At 40.4% G+C, this 21,581-nt stretch overlaps 3 protein-coding genes across 3 annotated transcripts in view; 1 reads left to right on the top strand and 2 right to left on the bottom strand.

Moving 5' to 3' along the window:
- Positions 1-327: 327 nt before the first annotated feature.
- On the bottom strand, positions 328-5,862 carry LOC129718529 (alkaline phosphatase-like). The gene is made up of 3 exons (XM_055669389.1): positions 5,454-5,862; positions 4,557-5,238; positions 328-980 (listed from the first exon to the last, which is right to left on the bottom strand). The coding sequence occupies exons 1-3, from the start codon at positions 5,835-5,837 to the stop codon at positions 364-366; spliced, it is 1,683 nt and encodes a 560-aa protein (XP_055525364.1). The 5' UTR covers positions 5,838-5,862; the 3' UTR covers positions 328-363.
- Positions 5,863-8,432: 2,570 nt separating this feature from the next.
- Positions 8,433-21,581, top strand: part of LOC129717234 (uncharacterized) — a 48,068-nt gene continuing 34,919 nt past the window's right edge. The window contains exon 1 of the mRNA XM_055667090.1: positions 8,433-8,568. Within this exon, the coding sequence (XP_055523065.1) occupies positions 8,433-8,568 (136 nt within the window). The remainder of the gene's footprint in view (positions 8,569-21,581) is intronic.
- Positions 15,246-21,581, bottom strand: part of LOC129718528 (uncharacterized) — a 36,273-nt gene continuing 29,937 nt past the window's right edge. The window contains exon 7 of the mRNA XM_055669388.1: positions 15,246-16,692. Within this exon, the coding sequence (XP_055525363.1) occupies positions 15,250-16,692 (1,443 nt within the window). The 3' untranslated portion in view covers positions 15,246-15,249. The remainder of the gene's footprint in view (positions 16,693-21,581) is intronic.

Genomic DNA, 21,581 nt, shown 5'->3' with positions numbered 1-21,581 from the left:
CCGGATAATCGAATCACAGTAAAAATATTCGAATTTGCGATTAACGAACATAAAATAAATATTTTCTTTTTTTTTATTTCACTTGTATGATGCAGTGGCGTAACCAGAAATTATTTCTAAGGCGAAAAGGGGTAAAATCTTAAGAAGCAAAAAAATAAATTGAACATTACCTTTGGCTCGGTTAAAGAAATTTGGTGGGATTGAGAAAACGGATTGAGGCAACAAACGATTGATCAGGATAACGGTCAACTGGATAAGGTTAAGTTTATTTTCTGCTCGGTTCTAACAAATTGATTACTCTGTCGATTAGTTACTATATCTGTTTACTGAAATTGCAGTTTGTATTTATTCATTTATTTTATTTTATTGTTTGTTTTTATTAATCCAAAATAGAACCATCAAATTGACACTTATTAAAAGCAACGATTTATCGGTAAATTCTGCAGATCCCCGTAAGCGATTCCAGCATGCTTCTGACCTTTGCATTTGTTCTGTTCCCAAACATGAAGCATAAAGCATAGCATGTCCAATAAGGTGCTGCTCGTATGACCCAGTAAACAAATGAGCATAAGGTCCTCTAGCAAAAACGGCCACATCGTCGCCGCCGTGTGTTTCGTCCTCATATGGTACCGCTCCGGGATATGCAAATTCCGGATTCTGCCAGTTCATTAGCAAAGGATTCACACGGCCACTGCGATCGGGTGGAAAATGATCGAAAAAACTTGGCCCATTGGCGTAGGTAAGCGTGAAGAACGGCATTTGATCCAGCCGGGAGAAGTCACCTGTCCATAGGATATCATTGCCCCGTACCGGATAGCCTCCCATGGTCAGAGTGTGCGAGTGATCTGCTGTTACCACAATGAGAGTATCTCTGGTGTCTGTGCTGCGAGCAGCCTTCTGGACCGCTCGGTGGAACTCGACCGTCTCGTCTAGAGCCCTGCGCGCCTGATTAGCATGATGGGCCGGATCAATTAGACCACCTGGAAGTATCAACAGAAATCTTATCGTTTCGAAAAGCACAAGCAAAAACAACTCTGTCACGCCTGTAGGTGACATTTGAGTAGGTTCACTTTCTTTTTGCATTAGAATTCAATCAAGGAGAAAATTGCAAGAATCACTTCAGTTTGACATGTAGTGAAATTAAACGTAAAGAGCTTCTCTCACTGCCATTCAACACCCGAACAGATGGTTCAATGAAACCGAATGAACGGATATCAATTTCATCTACGCTCACATCCACACGATGCGGCTCGGTCGGTGTGCCGCTGAAAAGAAATTGATTCGTCCTTGCATTCAACCGGAAACGGTTGCCCGGTGGAAAGCATCCTCCGGATGTGGTGCCGGCAGACTGCCAGGACGACACAGCAAATGCACAACGCAGACGACCGGCAAAGCAAATCAATAGGAAATGAATTTTATTCTTCGTTTCGCCGAGTCCCTCCTTACCGCCTGCAATCCACTCATCCCCAGATTCGCAGACGACAATAGCTTGAGTAAAATGGAAACAGCTGTCAGGCATAGCAGCTGCAGATGTTACGATTCCCAGTTTGTTGGTCATAAAGCGGTCCGTCAGTAGCGGAGGCACTTCGGAATGTTATATCTCGTACAGTTTGACGTTTCTTCAAGATTGAGATTTCTGACTTATTCATGTGACATGCGAGAGGGCCATCCACATACCACGTGGACAGGAAAAAAAAAAAAGAATTTATATGGGTAGTTGTCCAGGGGAGGGGGTGTTTAAAATCTTCAAAAATCTGTCCACGTGGTATGTGGATGACCCCAAAGCCATTTTAATTTCAGTTGATTTAAGTTTGGCCATTATGAGCAGTTTCGTCAACTCAACACCCTTGTCTCCCCAAATTCTTTTTACAATTTGCTCAAATGACTCATACCAACGCAAAGTATACGTAACAGTTGCTCACTATAATAATAACACACAGCAGTAAGTTCATAGCTATAGTCGGGTTGGTCAGCATCAATCATCTCTAGCACGAAGCGAGCTTGAGAAGGAGGGAATCCGGGAAAAGAGCGGAATGAAATCCGCCATGAATGAAATAATGGGTAGACTATGGGATTAGGACGGTCAACGGAAGTATTTTTTTCTTCAGTATAGCATATAGTTATAACAAAGAATGCGTTAAGTAATATGAACATTAAAAACACATTATTAAACAGATTAAAATTTAGTCGCAATTTGTTTGGAAGCGTTTATGAAACGGTGCTATAATCGGTGTCCCTACCCTACAGATATCGTTTTATAAACTAGCTGAGAATGTGAAAAGCGGTGAACCGTATTCAATCTATTCCACACCGTTTATGATAATTTATTCTAGCACCACTCGAAAGGAAAGGCGAATAATAACTCCATGGCGGGACAGATGGTTCTCCAAATTTCTGAACGATTTATCAATGGATTGAGCTGTTATGGTTGTAGATTATCTCTACACAATGGAACAAAACACTCGGAATGAAGTTTGTTTGGGAAGATGAATTGAAGTGACGAGATGGGAAGATTCGATGGAAAGTAAAAATTACATTTAGGTTTGCCGAAAGTGTTGGGCAGAAAACTCCGACTTGAATGCTTATATTAAATTTTGATATTTCAAAATAAAACGAAACATGTAAAATTTTAAAACAATTGTTTCACTCCAATGAACTCTGAATATAGGATTAGCGCATAGTTTATTTTCTTTTGTTTACCTAATAAATTGGAACTGACCATCCCGTACGTGGCTGTGTCCCCATGTTAGGGGCGGTGGACAACAACGTCTGACCCGGAGCGGGTGCCTGAATCATGAAATGCGGTGTCTCGCCAGCTTTACCGCATTTCCTGATTCAGCCAATGCGGTGTCTCGCCAGCTGGGCTTCAAATGGTGAGTTGACAACCTGGAAGGAGCGTCAAGCATAACTCCGGCCCTCAGAAGTACCTATCTTACAACTCCACGAGTCATATGATTACACTAAACCACCGGTTCAAACATGGACACAACTGGTTGGTGTTGCCCGGGCAATGTTGACACCCGACATTAGCAAAGTGAAAAGGTACGAAGCGGTCATTGGTTCGTAATGCATGTTCTGGCGGTAGAGGAAAAGCTTCATACACCCTAGGGTCTGTTCACCAAGATAGGGCGTCTCAAAACAGCGTCTGATCTTCATGATAGAAGCGGTTGTTCAACGTCCTGGCAAAAGAGCTGGCACGATGGTCCCCCGGCGAGACAGGGGGTTGAGGAAGGCCTAACGAGCCGCCTCGGAAAAAATGCTACAAACAACGTAAGAGATAATACGAATCAGAACAATCGGTACGGACTTAGGCGACGAAATAGGGACTACAGTTGAAAACTTGGGACATGAAACTGAAAATTGCTCAGCTTTCCAGAATGCGACAGGATTATCTACGACGGGCTACATCCACGCAACTTCGAAGTCATAGCGCTGCAGGAACTTTGCGGGCACCGGGCGGTTACTTTCTACCAGAGTTGTGGCACTACCGTGGTGCACCGGCGAGCTGGAAAACGGCTTCATAATACTGGTCAAGATGCGCCAACGCATGATGGGGTGGCAGCCGACCAACGCAAGGATGTGCAAGTTGAAAATGAAGGGCCTGTTCTTTAACTTCAGCATCATCAACGTGCACCGCCCACATGAAGGAAGACCCGATGACGAGAAGGAAGCGTTTTATGCGTAGCTGGAGCAGGTCTATGATAGCTGCCCGCGACGGGACGTGAAACTCGTCATTGAGGAGATACATGCTGAGGCAGGATAGGAGGCAATGTGCAGATCGGTAATCGGGCCAGATAACCTGCACGCCGTTTCTAATGATATCGGCCATTGGTGCGTAAATTTTGCGGCCTTTTGTGGTATGGTAGTCCGAAGCAACTTCCCTCCGCAAAAATATCCACAAATCCACCTGGAGATCACCTTACCAACAGACAGAATGCGCGAATGTAAACTCAGACCACTATCTAGTAGCTGTGTGCATCGCTCAATACTATGTATTGAGCAACTATGGGACGCCGGGGTTGCACAGGAATACGCGCAGCAGCTGGAGGTAGCGTTACCCAACTTCCGTAAAGGCTAGGTGCCGCAGGCCGATATCTGCAAGAGTTGGTGGAAGCAGCTAGCCCCGCAATTGTCCACTAAATAGTCGGCTGCGAAGTCTGTGTATGAATAAACAGAAGGACAAGTTCCGAATCGGAATGTAGCACCAAGGCTTTGCTTTGCTTTTTATATTCCCAAAAATTAAAGCTATTAAATAAAACCTTCATCAACTACTGAACAATTCTGAAGAAACGAAAATTTTTATCATTTCATTTATGTGTTATGTATGTTGTTCCAAACTGAAACTCAGAATTGCATAACTTAAGCTCCACTTCATCAATCTATAAGAGCATTTCATATATTGTGTAATTGTTTTTTTATCAAACGACAAGATAGACACCATGATACGAACGCCAGAAACAAACCGATTTCGATATTCAAACAATAAAGCGCTTATTGTCTAATTTTTAATATCCGAAACCCAAAGAATACGAAAATATTGGAAAATAATAGCTTACCTTCCACCACCAACACGTACCCTCGCTCATTTTTTGTTAGTATGTCCAAAGCCTTTGCAGTCATTTCCTCTAGTGTCGGCTGTTGATCGACATTCTCCAGCTGATAGCTCAGATGATTCGCTGCGAATAATCCCAACAGCCGATCTACGTCGCGTGCATCGGTATTCAAAAGCTGATGCCGGTCGTACACGTACATAGCCCGCTCTCCTCGTCGTGACATTTCCTGTAGCCATTCGTCCGGCAAAATTCGTCCATCCTGTCGTCTGCCGGGTTGCCCATGGACATCGATCATTTCAGCAGGATAAAAATGACGTGTGCCACCTCCCATTGCTACTGTCAGGTTCGTTCCAATCTCACCGTGAACCAGCTGCTTGGCGATGTCCACACAACCTGACGGAGTTTCCCCGTCGTCCTCCCAGTAACGAGCCCCGGAAACAGCATAAGCCACAGCAGGAGTAGCATGTGTTAAACGTGTGTTTGTCACGATACCCGTTGAACGACCATCTTCTTGTGCGTACCTCAGGATCGATGTAAGACGATTTCCCTCCACCAAACTTAGTTCACAGTTCATTAACGGTACGTTTCCACTGACCGCAATCGTTCCATAATTGTTTTTAACACCGGTCAGGATTGCCGATGCTGTACAACCCGAATCGGAGACTTGATAGTTTATACAATAGGTCTGTTTGCAAAACAATCATTGTATTACCTTACAATGTTGCAACGTATTTTTTTCTGTAGCCAATGGCATGCTCAGAATGAAGCTTACCAGTATTCCGAATGAATGGTCTTAAGTTCTGGATCTGAACATCCAAAGTAACAGAATATGTCGATAAAATTTGTTACCCGATTTCGCCAAGAGTTCTCCCCATGCCAGTGGCTACACCCGTTTCCTACCTTTGCTAATCCAGCGTACGGAAACTGTTCGAATGACAGTTGCATTTGTTCACCGCCCATGAATACTCGAGTAGCCGTTTGGGTTGTAATGGACATACCATCGGCAATGAATATGATCAGATTCCTTGCGACGCCCAGGTTCAGATGGTTTTTGGACAGCTGCTCTTGTAGCAACTGTTGTCCATTATCAATCCAGTATTGTTTCTCTACTTCGGCCGGAGGACCTTGCGGTGGTTGCCATTCTGGATCGTCCATAGGGTGCGTAGGGTAGGGAATTGGTGGAGGGGTCAAAGAAGGGGTTATACGCTCGAGGAATTTTGCATCAATGGGATTTGTGAGGATTATTAAACCAGTAAACAAAATAACACTTAATGCAGCTTCCATTTTAGAACTAAACCGTTTCACTCGGTAATCCATGATTGACTGACTTCGATTCGTGAAGCTTTTCAGTGCTCGCTTGCCAATTTATTTGTGTCCTATCTATCGATTTGGTTGATATCCAATGGGATGCAAGGTCTAATAACTGTTTCGAAGCAGATATCTGGCTTAGCAACATCCGATAATGGATTAATTAATATTTTAAGCTGATTAAGGTAAGCGGTGCAGTTCTCAATTGTATGAATGAAACTTGGGTTGCTGATAACGCTGCAAGTTGTTATCTAGTGTAGATACAGTATCGGTTAAACGGAAGTTCCTTAAGCCTGACAATTTTATGAATTTTACATTTTCTAAACACCACTGAAACGTTCACCGGCAATAAATTTGCCATATGTTTGGATTGAAGGTACGATTGTGGATCAAACCAATACTACTGACACTAACAGTCATGGCAAAACCTGGATTCGGACATACGACAATTGACTTATTAGACTATTTAGTAGTGTCTCTCGAGGCCAACTATGAACTTAAGATGGAAAGAAAAAAACGAACCAATAAATTAATATTTTTAGCGGCATCACCTGACATCTAAACTATGATTACAGCATAACACCGTTACTGGAAATTTTGAACAATGAAGCTGTTAAATTCGGTTAGAGAACAGATCAATCATTCATATGAAATGACAGTGTGCGCCGATTGTGCAAGGAGTTGATGAGTATTAAGTTGAAAGTCATTTTACGAGGCAAAAACTTATTTCTCTCCGCGGAAAGAGGGTTAACTAATTAGTTTCCGTAATGATTATGTACGTGATTCGTAGTTATGTTAAGAAACGATATTCTGTTCAAAACTGTTCAAAATTATGGTTTATTTTAATATATTGAATATTCAATGATAAAAAAATATTGTTTATATACCATTGAAGAAATTTGATTTTGATTTCCGATGTGAATTTTTAAATTATTTGCTCAACTTCTTTTTTGTTTTATCGCAAATAATATGGACATCTTGCGATTTTTCTCATTTTTTATATTCATTGTAAAAAGCTTATATTGAAGTAAAATTTTGTCGCAGTTCGTTGGGACATTCGAGAGCCTAATTTGGTTCGCTCTCCACCAGCCTCTCCACACACAATATTATTCAAAAAATTCGGGTTTTTATCCTATGTTCACCAATTTTTAGGGTGCAGAAAGAAACAATTAAAGTTAGTTTTGCCAACATGGGTTTTTTCGCCTTTAGGAATATCCAAATGCCCACGCTTTGGCACGATATTGATATTATTCACTTTATTCACGTTAGTCGTGTAGTAGAATGATGTCAAATCCGGCCAGAAAAGCGTTGGCCAGTTGTGAGCCTAAGTCTATTCATGATGTTTGAGGTAGTGAAATGTATACTTTGCTTTCCGCAGGAGCAAATTGCTTACCAAATCATGAATTTTTAGCAAACCTGAACATCTTCTATGTTCGAAGGTACTCTGGATCATCAATTTCATCCTTTACAGTGGAATGTAGGTTTGCTGGAATCTTTTTGAAGTACGTCTTAACATAAGTCTCATTAAAAGCAGTATGATTTCGTCAGGTGTTGGTCGTGAAACTTTCGGGCACGGCATTCTTCGACCGTATTCTGCATTTCGGCACAGTTTGAGGCCTAAAACGTACGTAATCCAATTCGAGTTTTAGCATCCTGCTCAGATGCAGTTTTTGCCATATCTCGAATGGATGCGTTCGGTTTCCAGTTAAAGGCCCCAATTACCCGCTTGTGCTCCTTGTTACTAGGAACGACTGTTTTTGTCCGGATCTTGACCTCTGGCAGTCAGACGGTCCCCGGACCGTTTTATGACGATCATGATGCAACAGATTTTTATTCTTGGAGAACTTCGACATGTTACTGACCTGATGAAGCCATCCCATGTAGTGTCAAAAATGCACGCTAAACTATCTTTACTCGAAATTTCAATTTACTCTACTCAATTGATTAAAAGAAAGAGCAAATTTTAACCCGTGCACCCATTAGTGTAAAATTGCTCCATGGGTCGCTGTATAACTCCAAAATCGCACTTTTCGTTTTAGCATTTATGTATAAAAACTTTTTTTTGTTCAATTAACGTTTATTTGACACGGCACAATACAAGTTAATGTTTTTCGGAGCCAATTATAATGTATAAAAACTTGAAAATAATTACATTATCTACTAGATTGCAGGACTAATTTTACCAAAATTAATGTCAAATGAACAAGCTGTCCTTCTGTTAATATACAAAAGAAAATCGAAATTACTGGAGAATACATGCTGGATTATGACAAAATAATTAAAACAGCGAAGGAATAAGAAGATGTGAGAACAAAAATTTGAATCACTATTTGGTTAACTTATGTTGTCATAATGTTCCAATTTCAACATCATAACCAATATTTTCTGAATTTTGTTTCAGTTCCTTCATATTGAACAAAGAGCTCATTATTTTGTGTCTCAAACAATAGATGATGTAATATCTGGATGCAGACATACAAATTTGTCTTTGTTTGGATGTTACGATTTTTTCGCGACCGTTGTAACTTTCATTACACTAAATACCACATCCAACCTTTTCCTTACTTTCAGATGACGGTCTCAAACGCAACGCACGTTACGTTGCGAAACGTCGGCTTCAACCTGTCCGGAAATTTCACCTGTGAAGTGACGGCGGATGCTCCGTCCTTTTACACCGGTGTTGCAACCAACGTACTCACGGTTGTTGGTGAGTATTTGTGTTGCTGCCAGAGTACGACAAAAAAGGCTGTCCGCCATAGAAATGTGGGTTGCTGGTGGTTGTGCTCCGAGAACAAAATCTTTTCAACTGTGCTTTATCTCGTGCAGGCAAACATGCAGGGGATGCTCTTCTACTTTTTCCTACTTTTGTGCAGAAGGGCCATTAATTAATTTTAATTTTTTACACGCCGTCTACCTGTTATGCTTTCGCACCAAAACAATGTCATTGGAAAATCAACCCGCTACAAGCTGAGGCGAGATATAGGCGGAAATAAATTCTTTGCCCCTGAATCTTCAGCGCAAACAAAGTAAAGCATTTATTGCTGTGCAAGGTTATAGGTGCAATGATACAAATTTTTATAGGTACAATAATAAAAATTAAGGTACATGTATTACACCGAACTGTTTTTATCAGTTGTAGGTTCTTACTTTTCTAATTTTAGCATTTAAAAATCATGAAGTATAGATTCACAAATTTTACTTTTCATACTAAATCTACTGAAGTGATCTTCAGTTGTATGACAGGATTTGCTGTCATACCCTACTTGTCGAGTTGTGCAGGGATGTGGAAATACCAATCATCGTATTCAAGGTAGGTAGGGCACTTCGCGTTACATATTTCCAGAAAAAAAATAAGCAATAGCACCTGTCATTGAGCTTCGTAATTGATTTCGCTTTTCTTACTACTCAATTCAAAAGATTTGAAAATCTTGAGGGTTGCAATTGGATTCTTCATAAGTTATCCGCAACAAAATTCTAAAGAAGAAAGGATTGTTTCCTAATTATCATAACGTATAACGACGAATAAAACATACAATATGCATTCTTCATTTCACCTTATTGTGTTGGCTCGATTCCAAAAGATTTCAACAAAATAAAATTCGATTTATTAGCCTCAAAGTGGTTATAAAGGATTTCCAATGAACTTGTTCCGCTTTTATGATAATAAGTGATTTAAGAAGGAAGAAATTAGACTAAATAATGCAAGGCTTCTGGCTTTCTTGAATGACGCGTCAAGTCCTATGGTTACTCCACCCCAGTGGCTTGGGATGTATTTAGTGGCAATTCAGCTTATATTCACTATTCCCATAATGTTCGAATCCGGTTTGCAGTACAACAGATTATTCCATCTGTGCCGGGTGATTTAGGATGGGGAACCTATTTTAAGCAGTTTATGAAGCCGTCGGTGTATTGAGACGAAATACTCGAGATGCGCAATATGAAATACAAACATAAGTATATCAATTTGTTTACTATCTTTCTCTCTGTCAGCACTCGTTTTCAGATTATGAAACAACTTTAGCATACTTTAACAATAACCAATTAAAGTTCCCAATCGAGTGACACTATTCCAATCACCCCGAACCTATTTTAAGCATCTGTTTTGTAAAGGATTTTCTTCAGCACCCGAAGTGGCGCCTGAATAGCTGCGATTTTTGTTGATTTTCGACGTAGAGCTACGTCTCTCAGGAAATTCGGCTACATAGGGTTGTAAAATAAAAATCTAAAAACGGAAAGAGGGAAAATATGTTCAATTTGTTTTTTTTTTAATAGATTTTCACCATTCGGAAAATTATCTATGCATCTGCCCAAATGCTGAAAATTGTAATTTTATCATTCGAACTACTGTGCTATCTGATTGATCATTTGATACTTGTTTCCTGTTTTCCCTAGCAAGGTCAACAGAATCATATACCTAATAAGCAAAGAATACACTCTTTGAGTTGTATAAAAGACTGTCTCTGTTCAAACCGATTATTTTACTGTTAGATGGCGACTAGGATGGTCCCAATTGAGTAGCAGCGGATATCACCAGCGGTAGTGGCAGCAACGTCAGCGATAGGTGCAGCGGCACTTCCTCTAGCGGCAGCGTTAGGGGCCATCCACATACCACGTGGACAGATTTTTAACGATTTTGAACGATGGCGATTTTTCTCTTGTTTTGATGACATCTCAATAACCACTGAACCGATTGTTCTGAAATTTTGCAAATGTGAATAATAAACTCCTATCTAGTTATACCCAGCTTTTCAATAATTTTAACTCACGGTCAAAAAATTTACATACGGATAAAAATGGTGCATTTTTCTGAGTATAGGCCTCACAACATTGCAAGAGCTGATCATACATGCAGTAGTCGTGCATCACTACATGTTTTTCTCGAGAAAAGCTGACAATTGTACATTTTAAAAATACTGCTGGCTATATTGTTGCAACCACACCACTCCCCAGAAGGTTAAGCAGTTGTTGTAGTCTCAGGCAGGTAGTATCGTTGCGAATTATCATGTAGATTTTCACATCATCTGCATAAATAATCTTGTTTTGATCGGTAACAAAAGAGAAAAGTCATTTATCAATAGTGAAAACAACAGCTGTCCAATAACGCTTCCCTGAGCTACGCCTGAATTATTCCGGAACTAAACAGACATTGACGCTCCTAATTTCACTGTTATTCTTCGATGTTGTAAATATAAGAAAATATTAAATCTGCTGATACACCCAACTTATCGAGATGAGCTAGCAGAATTTCGCGGTCAACACGGTCAAAAGCAGTTTTCAGGTTAGTATATAACGTTTGCGGTAAAAATGGACAAAAATGGCCGAACTTTCATGTGTTTACCTTTAATCGCAATGACGAAACTATTCATGCGTCATCAATCATAGTAACCAATGAGTTAGCAAAAAAATTTGACAGCTCTACCAGGCAAACTTTAACTGTGATGGCGAAAAAAGTGAAGATACTCCGTTTAGAAGTGTGCGCGTTCGAAGAACGGTACCTCGCCGCGTCAAAAACGTACATCGTGCGGCACTTTGTGGACACCGGGTATGCCCGTTCCGGCATCTACAACATATTGACACTATTGGACAACGATCAGAGCATCGAAAGAAGAAGGTTCCGGACGGCCAACGACCCTGAGCGACAAGAAGCTTCAAAGGGATGATGAGAGGAAGACCGAGGGAAAAGTGGCTACATCGCTGCGTGCACTTGGCCGGGAAGTTGGTGCATGCGGTGAAACAGTGAAAAAGTATTTGGAGAAAATGGACATACATGTCAGGAAGCTGCCGCTGGTCTCGGAGCTGCAGGCAATGACGCAGCGACAGCGGTTGAATAAGATGGTCAAGTCGATTTTCCCGGCAAATCGCGACGTGGCAGTGGTGATGAACGATGAGACCTATCTCACCCTGGATGGCAACGACTGGCAGGGTACTTCGTATTTCACTTCTCCCACGAAGGAAGTGAGCTCCGAGGCGAAATTTATTCCACACACCAAGTTCCCCGGGAAGGTGCTTCTGTGGCTGACAATCAGCGGGAGGGGAAGTCAAAGCCGCTCTTCTTTCGCTCCAGGCTGGGCGTGAACGGGGAAATTTATAGTATGAAGTGCCTGCCAGAAGTTGCGTCGTTCACCAAGAAATACCATGAGGGCGAAGACACGGTGTTCCAGATTTGGCGTCGGCCCACTACTCCAAGCGATCGTTGGAGGAGATGGAGCGGCTGAATATCGATGTGGTACCGAAGTCGGAAAATCCGCCCAACGTCCCCCAGCTGCGTCCCATCGAGAATTTCTGGGCAAACTTGAAGCGCAACATCTATTCCAACAATTTTTTCGCGATAACTGAAGAGGAATTGATAAATAGAACGAAGAAAGAATTAAAAAACATGCCTACACGCATGTTTTCGTCCGGCATGGTCAATGTTCCGTTGAACTGCCGGGAAGCCGGACGCGAAGTCGTAGAATTTTTTAACGAGTGGGCTAACGTAATTAGCTCCCATGTAGGGTGGCTTATCGGTAAAACAAAAACCGGTAAAACTAGTAAAACCGATTTTTACCGATACCGAAATACCGGTATTGTAGAGGCGAAAAAACTGGTATTTTCGGTGTTTTTCTTAAAACTAAAGAAAAAAACTTGTCACAATATTCATAAATTATTGTAAGGCTAATAAATGATATCCACTTAGGTAGACGTTAGAAATCACATGCCGGTGTATATAATCAATACATTTAGACAGAAGCAACATTGAATATAATTTACCCTTACCTATCACAATAATGTCCGCGCAGTAATCACAATAATGTCCGCGAATAAAACGCAAGTCATTATTCGTAACGTAACGTAAAGTAAAACTAAAAAAAATAATATATAAATATAAATTTTAATTAGGAATTTATTTTTTGTTTGGCGTCTCCATGTGCATTGCACTAGATGCACCTAGTTATGGACAAGTTGCTCCTGAAAAAATATGTATTTGTCGTTTTCACTTAATTCCCTTAAATTCGTTTGTGATTTTAATAACATAACAATCATATTCTGATTTGACATATCGAAAATAATTATTTAACCCAAGCGTATATCAGATCAAAAATGTCAGAATCGCCGCGAGCAACAGTGATGTGTCCGTCAATCCGGTATGCTAGTGATATACAAATAATTTTCGAAAGGCGGCATCCATAAATTACGTAACGCTCATAGGGGGAAGGGGGAAGTAAGATCAGCGTTACGTAACAAAAAATCTCTGGAGAGACTCATCAAAAAATAGCTTTTTTGTTAAGCAAATTCTTCTACAGTGTTACGTATTTTTTATGGGGGGTAGGCGTTGGCGTTACGTTTCGTTACATATGAGAGTGGGGGTGCAAAAAATGAATTTTTGCGTTACGTAACTTATGGATGTCGCCAAAGCTGCGATCTGACACGTTTCAAATTTCCGAAAAGTCCGACCGTACATGATTCCGAAACTCAAACAAAGTGAACGTTTTCAGATGGTAATAACATGTGTTTGTTTTCTGATATATTCCATTTCTGCATAGATTAAATTTTCAAAGGTAAATTTTGCTTGTGTCCCTTTTGCTATCCATGTACCATTTACACACGTTTGGGGAGTCTGTTAAACTATCTGTTTCACAGCGGAGTGTGATGTAAAAACCATCCAATCCAGATAGAAATAACAATTCTCTCGGTTCTGCCAAGTACCAACGAATGAAAACAACAGATTGGTAGTTTCCACATGGATATAATTACAATGCTATTTGGACAACATAATTTCGATGATGCATAGCTGTATATCTTTGCTTCTGGGCAGCAGCAATGGCTGGTCCTCTAAGAAGGAGTTTCGCATTTCATTAATTTAATCGCATGATAAATAACCCTTCTAGACTCGTACTTTTTGCGTAGAATTATCAAACAATGTTGTTCATGTCATTTTTGGCGCAACTGCTTTCGTTGTTATGTTGGTGTGTCTTGTGTTCAGAATTCTTACTTTTTTCCACTCCTACGCTATTTATTTCCACCCTCAACTAAGAAAATACCAATTCAAATGAAACTTAGTGTCATGAAGAACCACTTAGTGGTACTCCAGCGGTTTTGTCGTAATGCTCTTGCCAAAGTGTTTACAGGCGTGTGTTTGTGCGTGCACTCTCTAAACTGTCAGCATCATTAATCCAACATTTAATGCGAAAGATGTATATTAAATCGCCTTATGTTTCTGGATATTTTGCGAATCCACAGTAGAAGGATGAACGAGGATTGAGCAAGAGAAAGCGCCTTCAATCTATCAACCATGGCATAATTTATCATTTTCAGCGCCGGATGCTTACGGTTCCTTTCATTGTCAATGTTTGGGCGGCAGCGCACCCATCGAGAGATGGATGAATTGAGGCGAAATACGGCCTTTCTGTAACAATTTAATGAATTTCTATAGAGAGGCACGCGTAATAACGTATCATCCGCTTTCCGAAATGGAAAGGACACCAATTGACTGTACTTGATGGATGAAATGAGGCATTTGGGGTAAGGTATATCATCTTTAACAAAAAATCATTTTTGCAAAGATTCAATTGCATTGATAATTATAAAATAACATAATTGAAAATACTCAAACTCAGTAGAGTTTGTAAAGTAATGAACAACTCCATACAACCTTTGTGAGCCCTGATGCTCGAAGTAGTTGATTGTTCTGCTGGAAGGCGTACAAATTGATACCAATCTGTGAATTGACAGAAACGTTGTCGAATGATAGGCGATTCCGTGAGCGCAAAGGCATCACCAGCATATGAAAACGGCTGTAAGATTTATCATCACTATAATAACAGCGCTGGCCTGCAGCGCGTTGTGACAGGTTTGGAAGCCCGCGTCAATTCCATATGAGCTGTTTGCTATTTATGGGTTCCTTCAATATAGGTTACCGGGTTTGCGGATGGCGGCACACATTGAAACTGAGCAGCCAAAAATGGCCGCCAGGAAGGGATATTTTTGGCAACTCTAACCTAGTCGTGCAATTTAATTGTTAAAATTCCTGAAACGAGTGAAGCATTTTATTCCTTGTTTTCTATGTTTTCAATGCTATTACGCTAACAAAATATCTATTTATTTCTGCCAGCTATTCATTATTTTAATAGCAGTGTGCCATAACGTGGCACACAAAGCATAATGATACTGAAGGTGATGAATGTCGTTCTTCGAAATGGGTAGACAGTTGCTATGGCAAGCTGAAGATCGGTCCATGTGAATAATTGTTGACAGCTGTTGAAGCACGGGGAGCAAAAAAAAACCTACACATAAATCTACCATTTCAGAGAATTTTCCGTTGGCAAAGTATATTCAAATGATTGATTACAATCTACTTCAAATTGTAAATCGTTTATTTATTATACATAATCTGTGAATGTCACATTATTCAGGGCAATTTGGGACAAGATGGTTCTCGGAAGTTTCTTGGATAAATAAGACCCTGCTGATGTATGGCTCGCTTGGCAAGGTAGTTTAGGAATGCTTCTATGAAATGATCTGGAAGCGATTTTCCTATACCGGCAATACTGGGAATCCTGCAGCTGTATTCTTCCATCGTGAAATCCGACGCTTTTAGCAATGTTTGTCGACGAAACAATTCAGTACATTTGGCATTGAGTGCATCAGTTTGAGTTGCTGCTTCCGGTGCAAGATCTGGTTGAATGGAAGCCTGCTCTTCATTCTCAACTAATTCTTCCTCTTCTTCCTCTTGAACAACTTGCAAGTTGCCGGTTGAATGGATTAGCGCTTCGTGGAGTGCTGATATCTGCTCGGATTCAGGACTAGTATCCGATTGTTTTGCCTTTTCCGATGTCTTTGAGTCCTTTGCAACAAGCCCGAGAATCATATTATCTGATATCTCAGCGTCAAGTAAATTATTATCAACATCGATACCGCTAGCTTCAAAAATTGAGGTAATTTCCTTGCTGCGATCGCGATTACTATCACTAGCATCTGCCTTCTTGAAACTTTCCCCCACAAAAAAGTGATACAATTCGTTAAGGTCTTTGACTTCAAGCTCTTTTCTCTCTGCCTCCTCTAAAAAGTCACGTAATGTTTGAAAGTCATGTTCACTGATACTGCTTTGTTCATGACTTCTTCTCTCGATGAAACTGCTTATCGATTTAACGGACAGTTCACACTCTCCATCGATAATTGCTTCATCTACCATGCAGATAACTCTCGATAGAACTTCGTTTGCAATTCGTGTGGCCGACGAATGTATGGAGCTCATTCGCGATCGCACGGAAGCAGGAATTGAATAGCTAGAACGTCTATGTGCCAAAGTATTATATTGCTCGGAACCGTGCTCCTCGTGTTCTGAACTTTTTTCGCCGTCGGCTCTGATTTGAAAACTGTCGTTCGAATAAGCACTTGCAGACTCGTCATCGTCGAGAGAAGTCTCCTCAATATAATTATGAGATTGACGACGGCTTGCATCTCTGGAGAATAGATATAGCAACAACCAAGGAGGACCCATATCCTTGAGCAGCTGCTGACGTTCGGCTTCCATCAGTTTGCCATAGTCATACTCTGGCAAGCTCTCCTTCAAATCATTCAAACGCTGAGTTCGTTCCTTAGCCCGTTGTAGGCTGTCTTCGGCGATAGTCACCGAGCTCAAGCGCTGTTTCAAATTATCCTCCTTCAGATCGGCCAACAAGATTATCACACTATTGAAATCCGGTGCTCGACGGAGGACGCCGTATGGGTCGGTTTCATCGCCAATAAATTTAAAGTCGGAATCCAACTTGGATGGAATTTCAGAAATTTCCGAAAAACGATCGTCACCTGAGACCAACTCCGAATCAATGGTTGATTTCTGCTCCAATCCCTAGAATTGAAAATAATCAAAAATGTTTATCATCGCTTACTCTTTTATTGCTTTTTTAGATTTTTGGCAAAAAAAAACGATAAGAAAAGAATTGTTGGAGTGCATAAGCATGCTGTTCTGATCTTGGTAACAAACTTGCAGACAAAAAACTACGTGATTCACACTTAGTAATCTCATTCAGGATAGTTAGATGTATGCGCATTTAAAAAATCCAATTTGGATATTTATTTACCTCATTTTTGATCTGGCTGAATTTATTTTGAGGTACGACTAATTTGTAAAAAAAAACCTAAATTAATCCACCTAGCGATCAGACTCAGCCTTTCTCATTCAAACTTATTATTTGTAAAAATAAATTTACATGAATGCTTAAATCCAACAAAGGTACATTCACTCTTTGGGTTCTAAAATATTGATGTAATTGAAGTATAAAATTTAAAATTTGACGTAATTAGGTTTAAAATTAGTTTATTTGACACGGCACGATACATTTTCTGTTTTACTGAGCCAAGTACAATTCGTATCAATTCTACGTTAGCAGGGAAAAGAAGGAGGCCTTTTTTTTATTCTCGCAGCCGACTACGAGCTAGTGGGGATTTGAGGAGAGAGGAGGGGAAATACAATTTTGACTTAAAACTACCTTAGAACTTTGTTTTTCAACTGGTAGAGCAATTGTATTCTTGTTTGTTGTGGGTTCAAAATATTTGTGTAAGCATAGATGCAGGCTCTTCGTTTCCGTGTCTTCAGCATAGTATATTTGTATCCTTAATCTGACAAATAGACAAAGAAAATTTTCAATTTTAATGTCAGCGTTTTTCAGAAAGCAGTATAGCTGTGTCATGTACTGGAGATCACCGCTTCCCAGAATGTCTCTAACGGGTGCGTTCGGTTGTTTTCCTCGGGCCCGAAGGGAATCTATAAGCTCGGACCTAACACCACAGTATTCGGTACACGACCAAACAACATGCTCGATGTCATGGTAGTCATCGCCACAAATGCAGTGATACCCTATACGAAAGGGATGCGTATTTAACGTGTAGTGATTGGACATAAGTCTGGACATCACGCGAATGAAGTCCCGACCTACATCCAACCCCTTGAACCATGCTTTCGTCGATACCTTAGGAAAAATGGAATGTAGCCACCGTCCCAGTTCATCCGAGTTCCATAATGATTGCCAACTGTTGAGTGTTCTCTGACGCAAAATGCTATAAAATTCATCATAAGCAATTGGTCTACTATAAATATCGCCATCAATAGCACCCACCTTAGCTAAAGCGTCAGCCTTTTCATTGCCCGGAATGCTAAGGTAACCCGGTAATTTTTGTCTGTTAAAGCACTTAAAAACCGCCGTATTTTCCCCAGGAAATACGGGGTGTGCTTAACACGCTTCATCGATCGCAGAACCTCAATGGCACTGAGACTGTCTGTGAAGATGAAGTAGTGGTCTATTGGTAGGGTTTTGATGATCCCAAGGGAGTACTGAATAGCAGCTAGTTCTGCGACGTACACGGAAGCAGGGTTTCGTGTTTTCGTGAAAAACACCGAAGCCAGTGGACTCATCTAGATTAGATCCGTCAGTAAAAACCTTTTATCATAACTAACATGTTTGAACCTATTGGAAAAAATCTTAGGGATCTCTTGGGGTCGCAATCGATCCGGGATACCAGTAATGTCTTCTTTCATAGTGGTGTCGAAGATTATAGCATTATCAGAAGTATCTAAAAGTGCGACATTGAAAGGAACGTATGAAGAAGGGTTAATATCTTGAGCCATATAGTCAAAATATAAAGTCATAAATTTGGATTGAGATTGAAGGTCGACCAACCTCTCGAAATTTTCAATTACTAATGGGTTCATAACTGTGCATCGAGTTCATAACTGTGCAGCAAACGGTAAGAGAGATTCCAAAAACGATGTTTCAACGGAAGAATACCCGCTAGCACTTCAAGACTCATCGTATGGGTCGACTGCATGCAACCTAAGACAATACGCAAACAACGATATTGTATTCTTTCTAGTTTTATAATGTGTGTTTTCGCAGCGGAGCGAAAGCAGAAACAACCGTATTCAAGAACTGACAGTATCGTTGTTTGGTATAACCTTAGAAGGTCTCCTGGGTGGGCACCCCACCAGGTTACGGTAATCGTACGAAGAAAATTGATCCTCTGTTGGCATTTTTGTGTCAGATATTTAATATGACAAGCCCAGGTGCATTTAGAGTCGAACCAGACCCCGAGATATTTAGCGACTAAAACCTGAGTGATCGTTTTACCCGTTAGTAGGAGTTTCAGCTGGGCTGAGTTATGCTTCCTAGAAAAAACGACCAGCTCAGTTTTCTCCGGAGAGAATTCGATACTCAGCTTGAGAGCCCATTCAGACAAATTATCTAAGGTATCTTGCAATGGTCCTTGCAGGTCGTTAGCTTTGCTTCCGGTAATGGATACAACGCTGTCGTCTGCAAGTTGCCTTAACGTGCATGAATTGGCAAGACATTCATCGATGTCATTAACGTAAAAATTATATAAGAGAGGGCTTAAACATGAGTCCTGGGGAAGACCCATGTAACTAATTCGGGAAGTTGTCAATCACCATGTGAGAAATACATATGCTTTTCTGACAACAAATTGAGCAAAAAATTATTTAAACTTGGTGAAAGTCCCTGCAAATGAAGACAGAGTCAAATGCCCCCGTTTTGTCCAAGAATGCAGAAGCCATTTGCTCTTTTCGAGCAAAGGCTAGTTGAATTTCAGTAGAAAGAAACGCTAGACAATCGTTCGTTCCTTTGCCCCGGCGGAAACTAAATTGAGTATCTGAAAGTAAACCATTTGTTTTGACCCATTTGTCTAACCGTAAGAGGATCATTTTCTCCATTAATTTCCGGAGGCAAGAGAGCATAGCAGTCGACCTATAAGAATTGTGATCAGATGCAGGTTTTCCGGGTTTTTGAATAGCAATGACTTTTACCTCCCTCCAGTCGTGCGGAACAATGTTTTGCTCAAGAAACTTGTTGAACAGGTTCAACAAGCGTTTTTTTTTTTTGCAGAGTCGAATAGATTCTTCAACAAGTTAAATTTAATTCTATCCAACCCTGAAGCTTTTTTGTTGCACGAGAGGAGGGCCATTGAAAATTCCAACATCGAAAATGGAGGCTCTACCACAATAGATCAAACAATGGTCGCAGTGGTTCAGTCTTCTACAAGATAAAAAGGTCTTCTGTTTGGGGACAGAGTCCAGACAGACCTTTTTGCGATCTGAATACTCCTCGGACTCATTCGAAACGTTACGATTCCGCATGCGTCTGGCGGTATCCCAAAGAGTGCTCATCGCTGTTTCCCTCGACAACGCGTTTACAAACCGCCGCCAGTATCCGCGTTTTTTTGCTTTTATCAAACTCTTCATCTGTCTATCCAGTACATCGTACTTTCGGAGTAAATCGGTAGTGCCTTGTTCTCGAAAGGCCAAATACTTGAATTTTTTTATTTCGTCAATCATAGTAGACTACATCGTAAAAACTATTGCTAACATCACAAATATAGTTATGTAATTCTAGTGTTCAATATTTTACTAAGAGCATTTCGTGACATCGTTAAATCAATAACTTCACAATAATTATTGAAAAGACTCATCATACTATTAACTGGCCCGGCCATGGCATATTCTGTTCTATAAGAATTTAATACAAAATTTTTTCGCGTTCTTAATGAGCGTGTAGGAGCATAAAAGTTAAGTTTTCCAAGCAAATTTTCCGAACTTATGCGTTGTGAAACTAAATCGTTGACAAGAGTTACCAAGCAATTTCTCTTCCTTTTTCCAAGCGTTTCTATATTAATAAGCATGCAACGCGATTCATAACAAGGGAGAGGAAATGAATTCCAACCTAGTTTTCTTAGTGCATATAACAAAAACTGTTTTTGTACGGATTCGATTCTATTGGAATGGACGTCTTGATAAGGCGACCAAACAACACTACAGTATTCTAAAATAGATCTAACATATGTAACAAAGAGAGTTTTTATAGTGTACGGGTCTACGAAATGATAACTGAACCTTTTTATAAAACTTAGCATACTGTTGGCTCTATTGATGATCGTATTGTAGTGATCAATGAACGTTAACTGAGAATCCATAATTACTCCTAAATCTCTAATTTGATAACACCTTTCTACAACTTGATGTCCAAGAGTGCAACTGGCATGTTCAGGATTTCTTTTTCTTGTGTAGGATATAATATTAGATTTTTTTACGTTGAGATCAAGAAGACTTTTTTTACACCAAATGTAAAAAATGTCAACCTCTTGTTGGAATTGTTGGATGTCTGATTTGTGTTTTATTTCCATGTACAGTTTCATGTCATCGGCATATATCAATACTTTAAGTCGATTCAACACAAGGGTAACGTCATTAACAAATAAAATGAAGAGCAAAGGACCTTCGCGGTCTGAGCACTCTTTGACCCACCACTTGGAGGGAGGGCGCTGTCTAATCATTACCCCGGGTATCGGTTTCGTCTGAGCTTGAGTCGCGGCGTCGATGATCAAGCCAGAAAGGAACGCGTATTCTTCCTCCGGAGGAAGTTCCACGTATGACTCGATTCTTTGCGATATTATGGTCTCATAAGTCTTCCAATCAATGTTACGTGTAAGGTCATACGCAATATTGATTGGATCCGTTGGAGTTGACCCATTAGCAATTGAAATAACGATTGGAAGATAATCACTACCGGGAGGATCATTGATTACTTTCCACCGGCAATCTAACGCTAGTGATGTCGAGCAAAGGGATAGGTCAAGCACGCTTTCACGTGCTGGAGGATTAGGTACACGTGTCGCTTTCCCAGTATTCAAAAGTGTCATATTGAAGTCGTCGATTAAGTTACAGATTGAAGA

This window comes from Wyeomyia smithii, chromosome 1, assembly GCF_029784165.1.
Source record: "Wyeomyia smithii strain HCP4-BCI-WySm-NY-G18 chromosome 1, ASM2978416v1, whole genome shotgun sequence".
Classification (NCBI taxonomy): Eukaryota; Metazoa; Arthropoda; class Insecta; order Diptera; family Culicidae; genus Wyeomyia; species Wyeomyia smithii.
Note: the sequence above shows the minus strand (reverse complement) of the source record. Positions and strands in the feature narration are given on the sequence as shown.

What these genes read in the sequence shown, in the direction of transcription:
- LOC129718529 (XM_055669389.1), bottom strand. Translation starts at nt 5,837, where the DNA reads ATGGAAGCTGCATTAAGTGTTATTTTGTTTACTGGTTTAATAATCCTC. An exon ending in CGTACGCTGGATTAGCAAAG is followed by an intron (nt 5,239 to 5,453) that starts GTAGGAAACGGG and finishes TTTTGCAAACAG; the next exon opens with ACCTATTGTATAAACTATCA. An exon ending in GTACGTGTTGGTGGTGGAAG is followed by an intron (nt 981 to 4,556) that starts GTAAGCTATTAT and finishes TGATACTTCCAG; the next exon opens with GTGGTCTAATTGATCCGGCC.